Source organism: Helicoverpa armigera, chromosome 21 (genome assembly GCF_030705265.1).
Source record: "Helicoverpa armigera isolate CAAS_96S chromosome 21, ASM3070526v1, whole genome shotgun sequence".
NCBI lineage: Eukaryota > Metazoa > Arthropoda > Insecta > Lepidoptera > Noctuidae > Helicoverpa > Helicoverpa armigera.
This window is the reverse complement of record NC_087140.1, coordinates 4,388,641-4,411,657: the sequence shown is the minus strand read 5'-3', so window position 1 is coordinate 4,411,657 and position 23,017 is coordinate 4,388,641. Positions and strand designations below refer to the sequence as shown.

The 23,017-nt window shown below is 34.2% G+C and overlaps 3 protein-coding genes across 4 annotated transcripts in view; 1 reads left to right on the top strand and 2 right to left on the bottom strand.

The window, feature by feature from the left end:
* The window catches only part of LOC110374293 (octopamine receptor beta-2R), a 151,935-nt gene that overhangs the window by 49,303 nt on the left and 79,615 nt on the right, over positions 1-23,017 (top strand). The gene's annotated exons all lie outside the window — the stretch shown is intronic.
* On the bottom strand, positions 1,898-3,231 carry LOC135116629 (uncharacterized). The gene is made up of 4 exons (XM_064040058.1): positions 3,141-3,231; positions 2,671-2,830; positions 2,368-2,501; positions 1,898-2,108 (listed from the first exon to the last, which is right to left on the bottom strand). Exons 1-4 carry the CDS (start codon positions 3,181-3,183, stop codon positions 1,957-1,959), a joined length of 489 nt encoding a protein of 162 aa, XP_063896128.1. The 5' UTR covers positions 3,184-3,231; the 3' UTR covers positions 1,898-1,956.
* Positions 4,330-6,600, bottom strand: LOC110374294 (uncharacterized). Its single transcript, XM_064040038.1, has 4 exons — positions 6,524-6,600; positions 5,977-6,181; positions 5,495-5,634; positions 4,330-4,585 (listed from the first exon to the last, which is right to left on the bottom strand). The coding sequence occupies exons 1-4, from the start codon at positions 6,558-6,560 to the stop codon at positions 4,461-4,463; spliced, it is 507 nt and encodes a 168-aa protein (XP_063896108.1). The 5' UTR covers positions 6,561-6,600; the 3' UTR covers positions 4,330-4,460.

Genomic DNA, 23,017 nt, shown 5'->3' with positions numbered 1-23,017 from the left:
ATAATCTCAAAGGTCTTACCATCCTTCATAGTAGTCCCATACATTCCAAGCTTACTTTTCACTCGTGCTAAACAATTCTGTAGGTCCAATTCACATTGTGTCGCGAAATTAACCCAACCTTTAGATTTACTGTAGGAACATACTTCATTGTCGTAAACCCTGAAAAAGTATCAAAGGAGTTACACTTTATTCACCTGCTCTTATTGCATATTTATTTGGGGTCGGCGAAGCATGTGTGATCCTTCCATACTCTTCTATCTGCCATCATTTTATAAGTAACATTCTTTCTAATCATATAGACCTTCACTTAAATTAAACCATACATATTTTCTTTCGTTGTCCTCTTCCACTACATCTGTCCATATTACGTCCAAAACATTCCTTAGAACATGATTCTATGTTAGTTCAGTAGGGCTACAGAAATAACAACACTTACCTATCTCTAACGCATTTTGTATGCAAATAGTAGCAGTCATAATAATAATCATAAGTCGGTTTAGGCAGTAGATCATAGTCTACTCCTTCGAAAGGGAATGGGCCATAGGTGATGAGCGGCGGCGGTGGTATTTTCATTAATTTTTTCATAGATTTGCCATCAGTTCCATTATCCATTTCCTCCTCTTCGGCTGCAATGGAAGTTTTTGCAGTTAAATCTTCATCATCATCGTATTTAGGTACTCTTTTTGCAGTAGAATATGTGAATTGAAATAATGGGAAACTCGTCATTAGGATTCACATTTCCCGGAGGAAATTACTACTAAGTTAGCTCATTAATCAATTGTAGTATTAACACGTTTCAGCTACTTTCAATATTGAATTTTACTGCCGTATGTAAATCACAGTGGTATTAAAAAGAAACAGAAGATTTACACACACACTGTTACAAGTATAAATGGTGCAAAAACATCTTACCTTGCAAACAACAAATAAGAAAAACACAAATAAATAGAGAAAAATATAGGTACTTATAAATCATGGTAAACAGCACCAAACCATTCGAAACGCTAAAACACACAAAGTAGAAGATAAAGTACTTAATCAAGACACGTTAATGAACTTATGATGAAGTATAATTCCATATTAATTGACTTTCTGGATAATGAGGCATTTTGATTGAAAATGTATGACGAGCCTCTTCTCAGTCGATCATCTTTTTGATAAATGAATAGGTACACCTACGATATGGAAATTATTATGTTCTAGGTTCTATGCCAGGGTCTGAGTAAAGGTGAAAGAAAACATCTTGAGTAAACCTGGTGTTTAAATTCTGCTTTGAACAAGCGTGATAATTAACGCTCTTTCCTTTTCTGTATGAGAAGAGGTCAGAGTTGTTTTTGGGATAGTGGAAAGGCTGATGATAAAAATGCTACAGTTCTGTGATCATTTGGTCCGACCAGGTTACACTACGAAATCTCAATAAAATGCTCTCGTTCTTGCTCTAGATCTTTAATTGGTTGGAGAAAAGTTATTGAAAGTGAGGATCAAGGTATGGGTTTCTTGAAAATGCAAAAATCCACGAGAATATTTATTTATTTATTTGTTAAATACTTTTTACATATTGTACTACGGTGGGTGTGGAGAAATAGACGTTTTGTGTATTTGTTATTTAAAAATATTCCAGAATTTTCACTTTATTCTACGCTCGCGTGATATTCTCTTGTTATAATTCATCATTTTTCTATATGATAGTTTTGAAATAATCGTTAATTTCTTTGTTTCCTTTCTAACAGTATACATAATTAATACAAGCATAGTATTTTGTGTACTCTGTGTATATCACATAGATAATTCTATACAAAGTAATCGTATCTAAAATAGCAGATCATTGATCAGTTATCATGCAAATAGCCTTGATACTTTCAGTAGCTTCAAAATAGGATGGTAGGTAAATAAAACGTATTAGTCAAATTATTTATTTGTAACACAAATGCGAAAAAAATACTTTATTTGAAATTATCACGGTTTATTAATAATAGGTGCTGTAATGTTTTCGTTTCGGGTATCACGGCCTCCCATCATGAAATACCAATTTACAGCTTGTATTTCAGACTTTGCGTTGTTTAAATAGTAGTGGCAATCATAAGATTTTCCATTGTGATATATTTCATCTGTAAATACAAAAATATTATTTTATTAATTACACTCCCAAAAATCTTCAAAAATTATTTCCCTGATCTTATCCTAATTAATAATTGTGGTCGGCGCAGCATGACTTTTTCTTTAATTAATATCTACCTATTTGATGTCATCTCACAAGTGCCCTATCTTATTTTGCACTCATATCGTCTTTCACACAATCCATTCACCATTTCTTATATCTTACTCTGAATTAGACTTAGTAAAGATATGAACCAAAATAAATCTTACCGACTACAACTAAACCTTTTTGTTCCATTTGCTTATTAAGACATAATCGAAGTTTTATATCACACAATCCCACATAGTTGGTCAAACCCATTTTCTTTTTATAAACGCATACTGGTTTTGGGAATTCTAAGTTCCTGTAAAAAATATATATTTATTTTTACAAATTATGTTTTTAAAGCATGTACATATATACTATAGACGCATTTACAACGCCCATCTGTCGCAAGCCATGTTATGCACATATAGCATCTTTGGTATTAATAATAATCATATAAACTATTTGCAAAAAAAAGAATTCCATACATTTCTTTAGTACAGGATATTTTTTCAGTGTAGCAATCATTAGCTGATTGTGGCTCCTGCGTGTCATCATAGTCTTCATATTCTCCACTGTGGTTTTCATCACCGTGGCTCAGGTTGTTACTTGGTGTATTACCTACCTCTTGTGATAAATACATTCCCACTGTAAAAATATTATTAAGAAGGTTAATCTATTGATCATAGTTAAATCGATCGAGTTTGTGAATAAATATGTTTTTTTTTTTCCAAAGTCAAGATACTTTTTAATTTTATATTGATTTTAAATGCATGTACTGTATCAATATTTTAAGTCCTAAAAAACGAAATCATCTGTTAATTTAATTTTGCTAAGCATGTGTAAATGTCGCTTCATTGTTAAAGTTTAGGTATTTTATAGGAACAAATTAACGATCTATCTTTTATCACATTGGAGTATCACTAAAGAATTAATAAAAAAAAACTATAATCCTTACCAACCATTCCTAGACACAAAATACTGTAAAAAACATAGCTCATTTTTTTACTTCAACTGATCTCACACATCCGATTAGCTTCAGAATGAACACCATACTAACCAATGAATCGATTAGCCATAAATCTGTATCGATATCTAAGCTTGATAAGCTTTAATAGGATTATCATAGTAAAACCATCTTCATTAAAGGAAGTATTATGAAATTAAGAAGCTAATGCCTTGCCAATGTTGGAATCAGCCTTGTTTTTTAAATGAGAATATTTTTATTGGCTTACACAATATAATACAATCCATCAGTTGCAGAAAGGTCCAATAAAGTTAAAGCTACTTTAAATCTATTGCTAACAAATTTTTTAACCGACTTCCCAAAAAGGAGGAGGTTCTCAATTCGGCCGGTATATATTTTCTTAACAAAATAAAAATTGTTAGCAATAGATTTAACGAAACTGTAAATGGATCTTTCTGCAACTGACGGAGTATGACTTAGATCATTTTTGTCTCGATTTTTTATTGACATAACTATGTATTATAAAACACATTCCTCCGCCGTGTTTATCTACCTTTTCATGTTTTTTTCGTGCTTAATACAAAACTCTTATCATGTATTTTCAAGCAATTTTGACTATAATAGATAGAATCATTCATGAGTAACCTAATCCTTTGGTATATGAATACACAACGAGCGCAGCTGGTGCGGGCTGCTAGTTTGAATATATCGGTAGATGTCCCATACAGTCAACTGTTACGTCGAAAATATCTGTTTTTGCTTTGTTTCAGTTACATAGTTTTATTTTGTTCTGAATCGCTGATGAAGTTTTACTTTTGAGTATGTTACACAAATTGTTGTAAAATCAACTTAGTTCATGGCTATAGTAAACTACAGCAAGATGTTATAAATATATTTTTACTAATATATGAGTGGCGTCTAGACTTAATTTCGGCAATGGTGGGTGTTCCGAAAACTAGAAGGTCAGCCAGGCAGGATACATTATAGTGAAGATGCACTATTATTGTTTATAACATACACGACACACGTATAGAACTCTAAGTGTGACTGATATTTATTAAGACAAAAAAGCATATTTTAATGTCTTCTTTATTTTATTTTTTCAGGTACGTATTGAAACTTCTTTTTTTATGGCTGAGGGAGTAAGTAAATAACACAGTATCAAATTCCCATTCTTTAATTATTAAACACCTTTTTAGAACCTATTTATCAGGATTTTCAAAAATACAAATAAACAAAACGCATTCTTCAAGAATTGATGATAATTTTTAAATAAATGAACAAGAATTGATAAATCAATCGTTTTAAATCCTACAGGTCATTATTGACAGTTTCGTGGGCAACTTCGTAGTACAACCTGATAGCATCCTTACTATTCTTTGCTTGCTTGAAGTAATAGTGACAGTCTTTCTCTTTGCCATTGTAGAATATTATATCTGAAAAACATAATATTATTTTTCTTATCATTTGTTCCCAATATGTTCAAACACAATTCTCCCTTATGCTCTTCCATTCTTCTCTATCGCTTAGTACCATTTGATGTCCTCCTAGCCGATTATCGGCTACGGCGGCTGTTCTCATGTAAGGAGGTTTGCCAACTACGCAGGACATATTATAGTGCACGAGCATTTGCGTAGACACAGGTGCACTCACTATTCCTTAACTCTCATAGCCCGATGGGAATGTAATCCGACACGACCGGAGAGAGATCAGGTGCAGGACCGACATTTACGTGCTCTCCGATGCACGGGTGTATCAATCACCAGCTTCCAGGCTCCGGGCTGCTTTGTGAAAGTCTTCTTAAACCCACAAAGCGATTTCGGCCCTACTCGGGAATCGAACCCGAGACCTCGTGCTCAGCAGCCGCACTTGCGACAGCTAGGCAGGCCAACGAGGCAGTTTTTTTTTAGTAACATTTACTCTTTTCTTAGCCATGTCCTTTTTCTTTTGGTCCACTCCATCTCTATTCTTCCACACACATACTTGATACAGTTTGTGTGATAAATATGTGTTCCACCCCTCCTGGTTACAAGCCCTTACTTGCCAAAGATCCTTGGCAGTCGTTACGGGTAGTCAGAAGCCAGTAAGTCTGACACCAGTCTAACCAAGGGGTATCGGGTTGCCCGGGTAACTGGGTTGAGGAGGTCAGATAGGCAGTCGCTTCTTGTAAAGCACTGGTACACAGCTGAATCCGGTTAGACTGGAAGCCGACCCCAACATAGTTTGGGGAAAAGGCTCGGAGGATGAGACTTGACAAAGACTACCCAAAAACCCATTTTTTATGGCATGGCCACTTAGTAATTTTAGTAATTCCCTGTCATCGTCGTTATTTCTCTTAGACTTACCATGTTCAGTTGGAACTCCATATACATAACCAGTATTTAATGGCTGAGCCAAGCAGTTTTGTATATGTATTTTGCAAATATCTTCATAATTGAACAACCCATGACGTTTGGCGTAAGCACACACTGGAGCCGGATTATTTCTGAAAATTCATTGGGATTAATTTGGAAGTTTCTACAAAAAAAAAAACGAATAAAACAGTTGATTTTATCCATAAATGAGTAAGAAATTTTTCAATTATAATTTTTGTAAACTAGCTTTCGCCCGAGACTTCGCCCGCGCGGAGTTCGGTTTTATCGCGTTTAAAAGAGAACTCTTCAAAAGTCCAGGATAAAAACTATCCTATGTTCTTTCTCAAGGTCAACTCTATCTCTGTACGTGTTTTATTAAAATCAGTTCAGTGATTTAGACGTGAAAGCGTAACAGACAGACAGACAGAGTTACTTTTGCATTTATAATATTAGGGATAAATAGAAAAACTTACAATTTAGACATGCACTTAAAGTTGGGGTGGTGACAGATTTTTACAGTAGCGTCAGTTTTTAAGACGATTTTGGAATCCTCAAAATTTATACGCTCGAAGGGCTCAAACAGTTCCAATGGATTTGGTTTGAGCATTACTTTGTAAGGTTCGGTTGTTCCTTCATATCTTTTTGTTTCTTTATCGTCCTGACTTAAACACATGCCAACTGTAATGTAGATATTTATATTATGCGGTTTTAATAAAAAATGTATTCATTTTTAAAATATACATAGAGATCCAGTAATGCTTAAACATAAATACATAATTAAATATTTACATGTATTTTATTATTTTACTGGGATACATTTGAATTTTAGGAAATTCAAAGCATACATATCTTGTACACCAAGACTCGTATTAAAAGTCAAGAGTCAACTATTTTTAGTGACACCAAGCCCTTGTTTTGTGCTTTGCATATTGAAACCAAATCATATGGATTTTCGAAACATAAGTTTATCATTTTTCTTCTAATTATATACTTACATAAGATTTAAATGTATTTGCTTACCCCAAAAAACAAGAATATTCACAAGAAGTTTCCTCATCGTTAGAGTCTCTCAAGACGTTCTATATCTCTGAATGTACTTCACCAAGTGAGGCAGACTCATTAAGACGATAATGAACTTGTATCGTTAACTTCATCATAACTTTTAATTAGATCATGATAACGGGCTGCTACTTTTGTTTTTACTTGTACTTTAATCCTTGGATAAAGTAACATTATGGTACGCAGAGTTATCTATCTTATTAGTTTTCAATACTGTTTTGGGCGTCTACGATATATGTATTGAAGTTGCAATAAAATAAGGGCAAATCGTTTTTTAAGACTTAATAATTGCGATTCAGTCATAGAAAAGTTTTATCTATAAGTAGTTTCTTTGTTTGCTCGATTGAGCTAATCTCCGGAACCACTAGACCAATTTGATGAATTCGTTTTTATTAGATAGCCTATTCACTAAAAAAGACAATATGCTTTTGATACAGGCGTCGCAGAAAGTTTCCCAGGCTACCCGGGTGATACCGGTTAGATACACGTAAAGGGCTAAGATTTATTATAAAAACATAAATTTGAAATATATTTCGTCATTTACTCTTCTTAAATTCAAAGCAGTCTCAAACTTTGCGTAGGTATCTTGGAATGTGCTAAGTACCAAGATCAAAAAAACATTAATAAACATGATCCTCTTATAAACAAAATTCAATGAATAGAATATTATTATAATAAACCTTATGTATTATTTATTATAATATAACCACAATGTGGATCCCGGAGGATGGACGGCGACCGAGAGGGAGACCAAGGAAACGCTGGAGGAAGACTTGGACAGCTTCCTCTCGGACTGGCCCCAAGCAGCGAGGGATAGAGAAAAGTGGAAGGTTTTGGGGGAGGCCTTTGCCCAGCAGTGGGACAGCATAGGCTAATAAAAAAAAAAAAAAATATTTATTAAGAGCACGTTTACCTACGTTTCAGAGCAAGCCGCTGTCTTTGAGTAAAGTCTTACAGATATTAAATTCCCAGTTTATTATTGTTTTCCATTTAATGATACACAAACGAAGTTTGTTCTGGTGTCGATATTATGTTTCTCGAACCTTTTGAGATCGTGAATCGAATCAGTCATGGATGTAGGAACGTGTTTTGAGGTCGAATAATAAACTTGATATTCTGTCAATATTATAAAGGCTGTAGAGATACTGAAGAAAATCCCCTGAATAATGAATGGAATTACCAACGAAACATAATGTAAGCAAATTATAATCGCCAATATATTAAAACCCCAATAAATGTAAATACAAACACCAATCCAAAATAGTCACACCCATTTTTAATCCGACAAATTAATATTCATTCGGTCAGACAATAATCCGGCCATAGTCGGTACTCAAACGGTTCATCAATCATGACAATTGCGGCCATACATGGAACGGAACTGAGTGAACGAAATGAAAAGATTGAACTATGAACGGAAGACATGTAATTGGCAATCTGGGCACACGTTACATTAAACATAAATGCTATAGGACACGGCAGTTCTGCGGGCAATTATTAATTGTAATTGCTCATTCATGTGGATGTGCCAACTTGTACTGAATAGCGAACGCTGATTTTTTTTGCATTGTTTGTGTGTTGCGTATTGTTTTGCATTGTTTTTGAACAGTGAATCTTTTATGAAATTACTTTTACGTATTTTATAATATAACACTAGCTTATTCTCGATTGCTCTCCAATATTATAAATTTAACTCTGTCTGAGCAATTTGATCATGGTACATAGATAGTCTTCAGGTTGGGAAAATAATTGTGTTGAACAAACGAGAGGTGAAACTTCCAAAACGTGGCCTTACAAAGTGGTCGGATCAAATTCGATCTTCGTTGAACACCAATCTTCAAACTTCCATGAAGCCAAGCCATCGTAACCGATGGAGAGATACCATTTCGACTTTCCTCAAAAGTCGGACGGAATATGGTAGTTAGCACCCTCAGTAATAAGAAATAAGACGCGAAGAGGAGTTCATTTAAAAAATGTCAACTATTTTTAAATATTAGGTAACAGGTATTTTAGTTCTACTCTATGTTCAAAACGGTTTTCTAAAAGACAAAAAAAATTGTCACGGTTCAGATAAAATTAAATATTTTTACTCTAATGATCTAACATTTGCCTTTGATTATTTAGAGAGTGTATACTTAGTATTTTTCCTAACGATTTGTCGTATTTAACGAGCTTATGTACAAACTGACTTTTCATTCATGAAATAGCTAATTTCTGTTTAAACATGTTTCAATTGCTTTTAGAATCATGGAAGCATATCAAATCATGATTCAAATTGGATGTTTAATATTAGGAATCATTTGAAAATATGTACGTACATACATTATTTTCATGTACACAGAATTTTTATTAAATCATTTACCATACCGAAAACTGGTAGGTTGGTTGCTGCACAAGTTTCAAAATCTCAGGACCAGAAAACAACGTTTGTCAATTATTTGTTTATTTGTCTAATACAGCTTAATATGTATCAGAAACCGATTGTCAGCCGCGGCAACTGTTCTATCTCTAATTAAATTTGCCAGCTGCGCAGCACATGTTATAGTGCACGAGCATTTGCGGCCACACAGGTGCACTCACTATTCCCTCACTCATAGTCCGGCGGGACGGCAATCCGACAAGACCTGAGAGAGATCGACATTAACTAACTCAATCAATCAAACTCGTCAATTATCAACTTTCAGACACCGGTTTTGTGAAAGTTTCTTAAAACCTACAAGAGCCTTTTTTTACCTGTAATCAAACCTAAAGACCCCAAGTACAGCAGTTGCGCTACGCGCGTACCTACTAGACTAACAAAGCAGTTCCACAATAGTTTGAAAGCAAAAGTATTTCAATTTCTGCCGGCAACTTACAACAATATTCTACAAAATTTTTACATAAGCACAGATAAACTATGCCCATGTTTACTGAAACGAGCGACCCAGATATTAAGCCTTGCAAACCTGCACTGGGAATCAATGCTATAATTCTGTAATATCAAGATAGAAATCCCACGGGGTGCTTATGTGGTAGATCAATACTGGAAATGTCAATGGTAAACAATAACGGTAGATACATTGAGTACGAAGAGGTCCCCAGATAATGCTAGACTATTATTTGTATTTGAACTAGGAACACATACTTGATTAATTGTTCGTGCTTGAATTCACTTCTTATAGTTTTATTTCTTTGTTACGTGTGTGTTTCGCAAAAAGAGGGGTGTTATAAGTTTGACCGATATGTGTGTCAATCTGTGCCACGTAGCTTTTAAATTGATGCATTCGGATTGACAAAACCCAGTACAGTTCGCTCCAAACTGAACGCCTCAGAAGTTAGTAGAAAGTTACAAATGCTATGAACAAAACAGTGTACATTGCTTGCAACATTTGTCAATTGGCTAACTTCAGAGACGCAAAATTATGTGACGCGAATCATAATGTGTTTTCCTTCATCATAGCAAGATGAAACAAGAATGCAATTGTCATCTATATTCACTAACAAAATATCTGAACTCAATAACTAGCGTACAACTGAACTTGTTACTCCGTATTGAAATAAACTCTAGTGTGTTATGTATTTACGGAATCCCGTATCGAAATTCCTAGATGGAATTCCGAATGTAGGTATGTGGCTGACCTTATCTGTAGAAGAGGACTTTATTCTATCCATAGAAATATAGTATAGATTCAATCAATGAATTCCGAGCACCCCATGCCGTTGCATGGTGTTCTATTAGGTATACCTTCTGCCAGCGGTTTCACCCGCCTCCTAGGGGACCTAGTTCCTCCACAAAGATAAAAATACCTTATGTACTTTTTTGTATCGCTGCCAATTTTCATCGAAAACGATCTAGTAGTTTTTGCATGAAATAGGAACAAGCTTCCATACATACAAACTTTCGCTTTGCTTTAGTACGCCACAATGTAGCTGTCTATTACTGAAAGAATCTTCATCCATATTATTATAGCATTTTCCGAGATTAGTGCGTTTAGACAGTGCAGCTCATAATTTGGTATGGATAATAATTTATACTGATTTATTCACTCTAGCCTCGATGCATGCCAAAACATCAAATACCTCGTTTCCTGTAATAATGCAACTATCCCAGTTGCGTTTTCCAAGTTCTTTGTTCATTAGCAAGATACTTTTTTGACACGATCTTGATGCATTTATTATCAAAAAACTATCATAGGTTCTTGTTTTAGAAACGCGGCTCTAACAATCTTTTCACACGGGCGGATTTTCCTTGACTCTTTCGAGCTCTGTCCCGGTATAATGACGTGAACCGTGCTTTTGCTCCACGTGGCAAAACCACTAGTGTGAAAGCGCTGTAAATAGAATCGAGTGATGAAAAATAAGGGCTCATTCAGACCGTCACAGCAGTTATTAATTTACGACTCAACATGTACGTCTGTGACACATAAGACAATAGACTAGAATAATGTACTAGATCATCAATCTAATATATTCCCAGTAGTGTTTCCTAGTATTCTGTTTGTAGTGGAAACAGATGCAAACACTGGCTGCCAAGATGTTTGTGACTATTTATTAGTGGTTACTTGGAATCTATCGTAAATCGCAGTAATATTGAAAGAATTTAACTAATATATTGAAGGGTGAATTCGGTTTATTTGTAGTGAAAAGTAAGAGAAAATTAACTGAAATGGTTTTGTCGAATATAATATAGAAGTACATAAAAATCGGATTTTATATGCGATGTGTTGTGATACACATGTTATGTTTGTTGATTAAAAACAATTGCACGTTGTGCTCATAATACTTATTTGATTAGAACACCCGTCTAAGAATTAAAGATGGCTTGCAAATGAAATATGAAGCCTGATTTCCTTAGTATAAGAATTCAATAAAATTATGTTTTTTAATCTGCTCCTAAAAACTCTGTGAGAAAAATATCTTCATTACTCAAAAGATCTCTCACAAAGGCTCCAAACAAATATTTTCAAAAGCATTTCAATGGGTTACCTTTGAAATTTCAAAGAAGGAAATCGACGAGGCTTACCGCATCCAAACAATAAGTTTTCCTGATTCCGAGTCGTCATTGTGACGGCGACCCATATTCGAACGATTGTGCATTCATTCTGATGCACCAATTGAGACTCATTGTTGGCATACCGTACTAGAGAATTTAATAGGCATCTGAGATATAACGAACGTTTTTATTCAAAATGTTGGTTTTGGATAACAGATTTTCTGGATATTTTCATCACGATTTGACTTAAGATTTTACATGAGATCTTCTTCTTATCGAGGGAGCTCCAGGTTTAGTTCCATACATTACAATCCTTAGGATCAGAGTTTTCTCATATCCGCCTGACGACGTACTTAAGACGACACCCATTATGAACATTTATTTAGGTTAAAAATATGTATTTATTTCTCCGATTCCTACGCTGTTTCTATATTAATCCTCTTAAAGTATTTAAATATTGTTGATGTACAAAATAATAAACAAATTATCAAACTTACAAAGAACTCAACTTTGGCATTTACAATATCAGGTAGACTTTTCTTTCAAAATATAAGTGTAGGCGTTGCTTTTCCCACGAAATAACTCCGAAAAGGCTTAAAAGTCAGGGTATCAAAACAGATGTTCGAAATAGCTTTTTTACACGTGCACAGTTTAATTAAGTCAAATAATTCAAAAAAGTAATCTTCGTGATAAACCACACATATTTTGGATGGTATAATAAGTTATCATTATTTTACTCCCACTTTGAGTGGTGTAAAAATGAGTGTGAGACTCACTGTCTAAGATCATGTTCCTTCTGAAATTCTTTATGTACCAGGGCCATAGTAACTCTTACAAACAGTCCCCAAACTCTGTAAATAAGAAAAATATCATCATCGTCACAGCATAAAAACGGTCACTGCTGGACCAAGCTGGGGCGAATTCAATCATATTCACCGCGTTGTCAAAACTTTCCTTCGTAAAAAGTATTACTCATTTCAAGTGGCACATAGTTTAATGATAAGACTCTTTGTCTAGAAACAATCAAATTATCATATAGACGAGGCTAGTTAGATAGAGAGTACACAATAATCTGGTCGAGCTATAAGTGCTAACTGGGGGTTTTCGCTCAATTAACTTTAACGACTTGGGATAGCGCTGTGCTGACACATTCAATTGTTTTTTTCTTTGTTTGCCAACTGACCTTTAGATAGGTGTTTTAGGTATACGTTGGTACATTTAATAACTAATGATATCTGTTAAAACATTTTTAAGAGTTTTTCAGTTAGAAGTTATCTGTAAAACACACTCTTCTTGATTCTTTTAAGCAATAACACCCTTCATCTTCGCAGTTGAGTAAAACCATTGAAATATTCTCTAATTACTCCCTCATGAAGTAATTGAAGCGTAAAGATGATTATTAAGTAATCCTTTTCTAGATCAATGGTTAACAAAACGTTAATTAATTTTCTATCTAAGCAGTCGCTAGCTTTTCCGTTCAACGTTGAGATTAGGCCGATAATCTCTTCTGAACGAAAGTCTGTATTAATCTCTACTGTTAAGCTATTGTAAATAGAGGTATTCGACTTATAGTAATGGCGATTTCAAAGGTCCATCATAAAACTTACAAAGGTACATGAGACATCTAACTTTTAAATTACTGGGCGGTTCCAGCCACTGATAGCAGCCGAGAAAAGTGCTTTACGCATGCGGATAAAAAGTAACCTATATCCTTCATTAGAATATTAACTACCTGGGTTCTTTCATTTAAATCGATTCATTAGTCTTAGCATGAAAGCCAGACAGATAGACCGAGTTACTTTCGCACTTACAACATTAGTGGATATCTTTATTCTCCAATTACAATTACTTTTTTAAACTCGACATGTTCATGTTGAGTTTTGGTTGTAATAGGTTTGTTGAACCATAAAGCACAAGCTTCAATTCCAGTTTCTCATTCAACTTTATAAATAAGCGTCCACTTTTGCCTCAGACTTCACCGAAGCCGTGAATAGTGTGGGAAAATCGAAGCTGCGCCGGTCTGTGAAATGAAATGTGAACGGTCTAGTAATAAGGACCCAGGCTTGGACTGGGAGCGATTAGATTGGATTAAAGTGTTTAGATGCTTGTTGAGTTTTGCTGGTAGTCGTCATTTTTCTTAAAGGTATGTGAAAAAGAGGTTATAAGCTTGTTCTGTGTGTGTCTGTCTGTGGCACCGAAAGCATTAAAAGGGGAAAAAGATTTCGATGCAGAATTTTTAGATGAAAGATGATATTATTTTGGTTGTCGAGTGTTCAATAACAAAAATAAATAGTTAACTAACTGCAGAATCTTCGATCTTAAAAGTTAGATAAGGGTTTATTTCGTCGATTCAATAAAATCATTTCACAGCACATTTTATGTGCGAATTATTTAAGAAATCCTATGTTACCTTAATAATGGGGCAGTACTCCTTCATCTCTCTTTACTCAATAGTAACTTAGCTTCTATATTATAATATCGGATAGCTATCAAAGGTACCTTTGACCTGCAATGCATACTGAACTGAATAGGTAAAAAAATCGATAGTCTAGGCATAGTTTAATATGGCGGCCGAACGTTACAGCAATCACTATATAAGATTAGCTTTGTCGATGCTATCCAATTATCGCCCCACGCAGTTGGTAGAATAATAGGTTGGGAAATGGAGATTGTTCAGTTAGTATCAGTTTGAACTAAGAAAGTATGATCAAAAATGAATTCTGGATTCAGAATAACATATTATGTCGGCTGTGGGATTATACTAAAGAGTTACCGAGGCCCTGGTACAGAAAAGGCCTAAGAAGCAACATAATGAATTTCGGTCAGTAAGAGTCTGACATTCCTTCACGCTGCTAACCCACAGCGGGAGGAGTCATTCGATGATTTCCCATAAAAAAGGCATATTATGTTCAGAAAGTGGAAATTACTGGTTCTTATTTGTAGTACCTAAATAAATCTAGGTATAAAGGGAGGTATGTTTCGGAGATTCGTTCAGACCAAGCATACCAAGAATAAGAACAGTTTTATAGTATTTTGTCATTGTGTTGTTGAAAAATATTTTCATCCATACCTATACCTAGATGCTTCTGAATGGGCGAAGACGAGATATTTGAATAACGAGATTCTCCGCTTCGCTTTGGTGAAGTTTTGGCCTAATAAGATAATATGTAGAGGTATATATAATAATATGGAGCATTGCTTCAAAGCCGATCACGTTCAATGGTTCGAATACTCGATACGTGCATATCATTATACTGAAACAACCAAAGTATGGTTTATTTATATGCAACTTTGAGTATTTTTTTTACGACTGTTTTACGTTTTATTTTGTTGGAGTTTTATAACTCAAGTTTTATGACGTTAAATTAAAATATGCGATTTATACTTTTAACATATTTTTGTGTGTAACTATGTGCAAAAACCTTTAAAATCACGATTATCATAAAGGCTTCATATTGCGACAAGATTTACATTAATTTTCTGTAAATAGCTTAGTCAATAATACATTTTTTCAGGGAGTTTTAGATAAAAGATCGATTTAAAAACCTAGCTAAACGAATTTACATACAAGGAAATTGGAAACCAATCGATACCGATCATTAGCAACTGAAGTGGCTGACTTTTAATGAGTATTGGCACCGAAAGGTTCAAACTGGCAAGTTCTCATTAGGTATGCCAATTGCATCCACCGCGTTCGATAGTACATAAAACCTTTGAAGTTTTCGACCTCATTTTGTTAAAAGACTGCAGAAAGTACCTTCTACCAGCGGCTTTACCTACGAGGTAAAAATGCTTAGCGCATCTGAGTAAAAGTACTCTATAACCTTCCTCGATAAACGGGCAATTTAACACTGAAATAATTATAACTTTCTGTCTGTATGGCAAGCGTGCTTTTACGTGAAAACTACTGAACCTATGGTAATGAAATTTGGTACACATATCAGCCCAGAACGCGCAAAGTATAGAGCCTGAGAAGGACATAGGCCATTATTTATCTGGCTACGGAAATTAGTTCCCTCGGGACGCGGGGACAAACTCATTATATTTTAAAATACACAGCTAAAGCTTTCTCAAACATTTGATTAACAAACGTGTCCTCGAATAACTAATGAGAAGAAACTTGAAACAGTCAAACAAAAGTCGAAAAAGACTTGTAAATGAGTTCCAAACACCTGATGTTTCTCAAAGGCCATTGAATTAAGTTATGTTTAAAATATTCAATTAACATGAAATTCAAATTTGTTCTGTTTTCATTTCGATTGGAGTGGGAGAATAAATAATAGTGCCTTGTTGCAAAATGGAGTTGAGGAAATCCCGGGTCGCTTAAAACGGCTTAATTAATGGCCGTTAGCCAAAATTGAGAAGTTAACAATGAATGATGATTTTGCAACGCTATAAGGAAAGTGATCATTGTAATGTTAATAATTAAATACACAATGTTGTTGTGATTAAATTGAAGGGACACATAAAAAGCGTCACTATTAAATATGTACTAGGTTTATGCCGTGCCAGCAAACACTTAATTTTTTTGAATTCCAATGATATTCAGTTTTATCTAAAACTGTGATAACAATATGCAAGTCTTTACCACTGGAATTACGAAGCCATTTCAGAATCAAACAGTAGGTATACCTAGAGATTCCAAAAATGTTGCCCATCTTGAAAATGGAACCGAAAACAGTGGGCTTAAGAATATCCCTTTCAAATAGATACCTAATTAACGACCCAATGACCTTTCAGAAAATTCTGTCAAAACATCGTTAAAACGAAATTTTCCCCTACAAACTGCGTTAAAGGTCCAATTTCACAAACTCTTCACTAATAAAATCCAAAAAGCTTTCACAACAAAAATTGACTCGATTGTCTCTGTGAAATAAACAATTGGGAACTCAATATTTATTGTTCAATACAGCAAGCTCTCATATGCGTACATTGCATGCAATTTCAGGCTTCGCTTACTATGAAGGTGTATGCTGAAGAATAATCCGGCTTATAGGGAAAATGGGTTACGAGTTTATAGGAACGAAAGTTCTTTTTTATTAATCAACCGATATGTTTATGAAAAATGCTTACAACAATGTGTATTTCACGGTTTATTTTTAAGACTTTCCCACTGTTTCGACAACAACCCACGGCACTGCTTATTATATTATGTGATTATCACAATTTTAATCTATCACACAGCGCATTAAGTTTGAATATGGTATGTTTGTAATTAGACAGTAATACTTACTGAACTAAATACGTTTTTTACTCAATTTGCGGATAAAACGACGGGGAACCGCTGGTATTTGACTACGTTTTTGCCAGGAAAAACCGCTAACATTAAATGCTGTCTAATTTCAGAGAGACAATAATTTAACTTGAAGATTAGTTTACCAATTCAAACATTCTACTTCGATACCCTGTTTGAATGCTAAAGTTTACAAATTATAGAAACGAAGAGGTTTTGAGTGTTTTCACACTAGCGGATTTTTCGAGCGGTATCGCGCGTTTACTTCAATATAAAGGATCACACGGACACCACGCGAAATTTTGACACCCGGTATTTCACACACGTAAAAAAACCGAATGGAAAATCCACCAGATTGAAAGCGTTGTTTGGCTTTGGACACATGTGTGTACCTAAATGATACCATACCTAATGGTAGGTTTGACCTACCATTAATCGAATTGTACATTGTCAAAGTCACACTCACGAAAGTAGGTGAGCATTACTAATTAGTGATTCGTAACCAATCCGAACCCTTGAAAGCCATAAAGTTATCCATCATTGATCAAATTAATCAAAGTAACCAAATCGCTGATGCGTCAAGCGGTATCAATGAACCTTTGAATGTGACTTCTCCATGTATAATTGAATTACAATTGAATGTGATATGAAGTGTTGCCAATTGGGGTCTTAGGTTGGTTGCGATGTACATTGCTGCATATTTAAATGAAATGAGTCATAAGGTCCAACAAAAGGAACTGTTTTGTTTCTGTCTTGAGGATCTTTCAATAAAGCTTTTTGGAATGTGTGAATTCTGGTACAAATTTTGCACAAAAAATTCTGGCTTCTTTTATATTTTTTGAACTATGGACTGTATTTATTTAAAAAAGTATCAATTTAAATACCATTTAAACTGGATATATCTTACTACTTGCCCAAAAAATATTTTTATGATCGTATTTTTTTGTTTTTCCTCCAAAACTTCACGGGTCCTGAAACAATTTGCAATAGCTATAAATAAGCGAAGACAAGATAAGGAAACGATGAATAATTAACAACAGTACTGATCACAGACATAATTGGACGGATTTTAGAAGCGCTACTTTATATTAAAGTTGATTGGCAGAAGGGAAATAATAATGGTGACACTTCAAGATTTTTTCAGGATTATCAGTAAAATATTTTTCGTGTTCACATACGTTTTGAACGAACAATTTTGACGAACTTGAGATGTAATTTCAATAGGTAAAATTTAAATCTTGTATTTCCTTATGTACACTCTGAACTCCCTATATATTTCCTTATGTACACTCTATGAACTCCCTATGTATTTCCTAATACACACTCTATGAATTTTATTTATTTTTTTAAAATAATATCAATACAGCGCAGTTAAATTTGACTATTTCTATATTACGATAATAAATCGTATGAAGTACAGAATGAAACTTCTGTTATCTCTTGATACGGGTACGGGATCATTACGAGACAAGGGATTTAATTAATTATAATTTCCTAGAAATCTTTGTCGCAAGTATTCCATGCGGCTGAAAAGGATTTAATAAATTAATAATTTGGATTATATTAAAGACCGAGATTATCTCGAGAGTCTTATAGTAGACGATTTTCAGGTTATCAGAACATAAAGAAAACTTATGGCAATCATTTTAGATTTTGGATCAGAAACAAAGAGCTTTTTATTTTGGTGACCAGTCAGTATTTCGAAATTCTATTTTTAAAGTAACAAGGTTCAACTCCATTCGTTAATCTGCAAAGTTTTGGCATGAAAAAGAAACATCGTTCTTCTTTTAGCGCAATTAGGAATAATTATCTACGCCATTAGTCATGAAAAATAAAAAATATATTCAATGACATGAATTATTGTAGAATCTTCCTCAATGTTATTCTAGAGGTTATCATTGAGATTATTTTGACTTCCCGGGTTTTACGAAGGCCATATTTTATTTTTGTTTTGTCAGACTTTCTCAAATTACTCGCAGATGTTGTGAAGAGACATAATAATTTCAAAAAACGAGTTATTAAAGCGAATAGTGAGTTTTTTATATGGACTAGTCTGTGTTACACGGCTTTGCTCAAATTCTACGAGGACGGTTTCATGTGTCTTGATTTATGATGTTTATAAGCCCAAGTTACTATGCAATAGTTCAACTGTTTTTTTTTTCTTAGCCCGTAGGTACTGTCCCACTGCTGGGCAAAGGCCTCCCCATTTTGAGACCTCCCACCAATCAGGATTGTAGGCATCTAGGTCATCCCGCCATCTCTTTTGGGGCCTACCCCGCCTGCGAGGACGATGGTAGTTCAACTTTAACCACATCTTATATTCATAACATTGAAAATGGTCAAACATGTCACCATTTACCTGTCTCGCCTTTTCCCAACTATGTTCAGATCGGCTTCCAGTCTAACCGTATGTTTTTAATAGGAATGTTTTATTTTAAATCAAATAACTGTTCAAGAGGTAAATTAAGTATTTAGGTGAAGCTAAGAAAAGAAATAGTTTCCAATAAGTTCGACATAATGAAAGAGAACAAAATAACATTAACTAACTCTAACATTATTTATTTATTTATCATGTTAAAACGTATTACAAATTACATCAATATAAAGAGAGAAAAAAGAAGAACATGTTATAAAAGAATACACATAAACTAAACAAAATTGCAGAATAAAATAAACAAAAGGTAAATATACAATTTAAAATCAGATGATACAAATTAAGCTATTTGTTCGCAGAGGCTGAGACCAAAACACATTACTATTTTATAATCATCAGCGAATAAATCACAGTTCGGTTCAGCTTCCATGAGGTCGTTACATGAAACACACATAATAAAAATCTTATCTTCTATAAGTTTTTTGTAAACTAATTCCTGCTTGTCATTTCTAAGCTCTACTGATGGCACAGATTCGTCGTAGCCCATGACTTTCACATGGAACGGCCCTTGATCCAAGAAAATTTCTGCATATTCCTTAGTAATATCACTGATACTAACATCCGGATTTACTTGTACCCCAAATAATTTGGCTGTTACAGTTGCAGGTAGAAGTTTCGCCCACTCTTCCATTTCTTTAGCATCAGATAATGGAATAATTACTATGTTGCCATAGTCAACATATTTAACTTTAATTCGATTTTTCACCTCACTATATTGCAAAATTGATGCACGATACCAGCAACCGTCTTCAGGAAAAACTGCCACACATGCTTTATTTTCATTTATACCGTTTAGTGGAGATCTATTCATGCTTTCAGCCTGTAGGTCCTCAAACATTTACTCGTAAATTTTAGTTGTATCATCATCTACAATTACATTCAGTTCTAATGCTTTAATATCGTTTATGACTGTGATATTACACTTGAATTCCTCCTTGATATCTTTCGGATATGTGATATAATTTGCATCTGGCATCGATTTTTCAGCATCAATTATTTTATTCCAGTCTATTCCTTTTAGAGAGTTGTCTAAAGATTCTTTGGATGTAAACAATTGATCTGTTATAGTGTAATTGCCAGGATCATCTACTACAATGTAGACGGGGCTAGACTCTGACTCAACAACTTCTTCTTAAACTGTTTGATTTGGTTTATTCATAGAAGCAAATGCCCTTACTTCTACAGGCCTAGTACCATCTATGTATTCCGTCATTTCAAAGTCTACTAAATGTTCGTTTATCAATAACTTATCGTATTGTCATATTTCAACTCTATTGGCAGTGCCCCATAAACTGGTTCTCCAGTTACTTTCACATAATATTTTCAACTTCTTTCGCTTTTCAACAATACACTTGTGAATATAATCCAATGTTTGTTTATCCCACTGTTGTCCAATCGGATGCGGCTTAAAACACATTTGTGTGCCTGGGTAGGAATTTGGTGAAGAGGAACACTTTTCCTCAAGTTTGCAAAGGAGCATATTTCTTCATTTCCATAATCAATCTAGTGAATCATACATGTAGAATTTTCAGTATTAACTTCAATTACTCTACCTCTGTAATATAGGTTATCTTAAAAGAACTGTGCTGCGCACGGCTTCCCAACGCTCCATTTAGTAAACTTCGCTTTTGGATCCGGAGCTATAAGCGCACATCGAGAGCTTTACGAAGAAGGACCGACGTATCTTGTTGATTTACATCGTGTAAGTAAATCACACCATCGTTGTCTATATACGTGGGTAATGCAGTGAAGCTACCAGTGAACCAGTGTTTTACAAGGAGCGACTGCCTATATAACCTCCTCAACCTCGTTACCCGGACAATCCTATTTCCCTAGGTAAGACTGGTCAAACATGTGCCTCGACGAACGAAAAAAAAAATACAATGTCATGTAATTAATTAAATAAACACAAATAATACTTATCTACCTCTACAATTTATTTATTTAAAATTATTAACAATAAAGACTCGAAAAAGGTTTCAACCTAATCTCACAGTTTTAATCGCCGGTTATAATTTTAAGCTGGGTTTAACAATAAATTTATGGTAAGGCTAAAACGGCTTACTTAAATAGAGATTTTTTAATCCCCGCTTCTGTAATAAAAGGGATATGAATTGAGAATTCCAGGACTTATTGTAAAATACAATTACGGCTAAGAGTTTTAAAAACTAGCTACATTCATGAGTGCCACTAATTTTTATATATTTGTTTTCCTTTAAGAGCAATAAAAGCTAAAGCTAAAGTCCTTTTCCGCAGCTTCACCCCGTGTTTCTGTTCAGTGAGTTTTACTTGAGAGAGTAACAAACATCGACGAATCTAAACTTTCCGTGTGTATTATTAGTATTAAGTTTTTTGTTAATGTCTGTTAGAAAACTACGTTAAGTGAAAGCCAGTTAGACAACTGAAAATCTTTTTTCAAAACGGGCCTGCCGTTTGGAATACAGCAACAACAGAAACAAGATAATAACTTGTTCCACTTAAGCATAAAACCCGAACAAAATAAACTCTTTTGCAAAAAAAGCGGGCACCTATGCGAAATCTTAGTTTTAAGGACTTTACGTGTATTTCAAAGGGTTTTAATGATTGTAGTATGTTTCTAGCATCAAAAGAGTTAGCCGAGCATGCGTGAGAGTGTATTCTAAATTTGAATTTTGTACAATGGCTAAGAAATTGGTTAAACCTTGTTTTGGACTAATTGCTGGCAGAAAGTTCGTCGGTGTTTCGAAAAGTTTTTGAAGTGATTTTGAGGAAAATGATAATGCAGTTTTAATAAATGATTAATGTACTTTTTTGTTAGATCAAAACATTTTTGAAAAACTATGCGTATTTGACAAAATTTTCACTTGCTCTAAATGGGCTATACTGATGGTCGATGGCAATGTTAAGAGTTTCGGTATTTTAGTGTAAAGCGTTCTATTGTTTGGATATTGTACTCACGTGTTTTAAAATATCGCTTTTTCATAATTAAACACTATTTAGAAGAGTATCAGTACCTTTGGCTGCGACAAAACCAATTTAAAGTAAGCAGTGCCCATCACAACTCCTCTCCTATCGGACTTTGACATTTAAAAAATACCAAATTTTGGTATTTTTTATTTTTTATAACACGTGAGTACAATATCTAAAGAATAGAACGCTTTACACTAAAATACCGGAACTCTTAACATTACCATCAACCATCAGTACAGCCCATTTAGAGCAGGTGAAAATTTTGACAAATACGCATAGTTTTTCAAAAATGTTTTGATCTAACAAAAAAGTACATTAATCATTAATTAAAACTGCATTATCAATTTCCTGAAAATCACTTCAAAAACTTTTCAAAACACCGACGAACTTTCTGCCGGCAATTATTCCAAAACAAGGTTTAACCAATTTCTTAGCAATTGTACAAAATTCAAATTTAGAATACACTCTCACGCATGCTCGGCTAATTCTTTTGATGCTAGAAACATACTACAACCATTAAAACCCTTTGAAATACACGTAAAGTCCTTAAAACTAAGATTTCGCATAGGTGCCCGTTTTTTTTGCAAAAGAGTGTATTATACTCTAAAACAAGTGAACTCACTTCCTTTTTACACAGTGGTTAAACATAAAATTATCTCTAAAATATGAAACATCAGCAAAAAGCTTGCTTCGTTGTGAGAATAAAAATCTCTCTTTTTAAAATCTGTCGCTTTGTAGTATACGGTTTTCTAGATCGTAACATTGTGTAGAATACTGCATATCGTTTTGAATGTATTATGCAAAATATGTGTTATACTGTATCTTTGTAATAAAAAATTGCAGACTAAACCAGCAGCCGATAGTTGA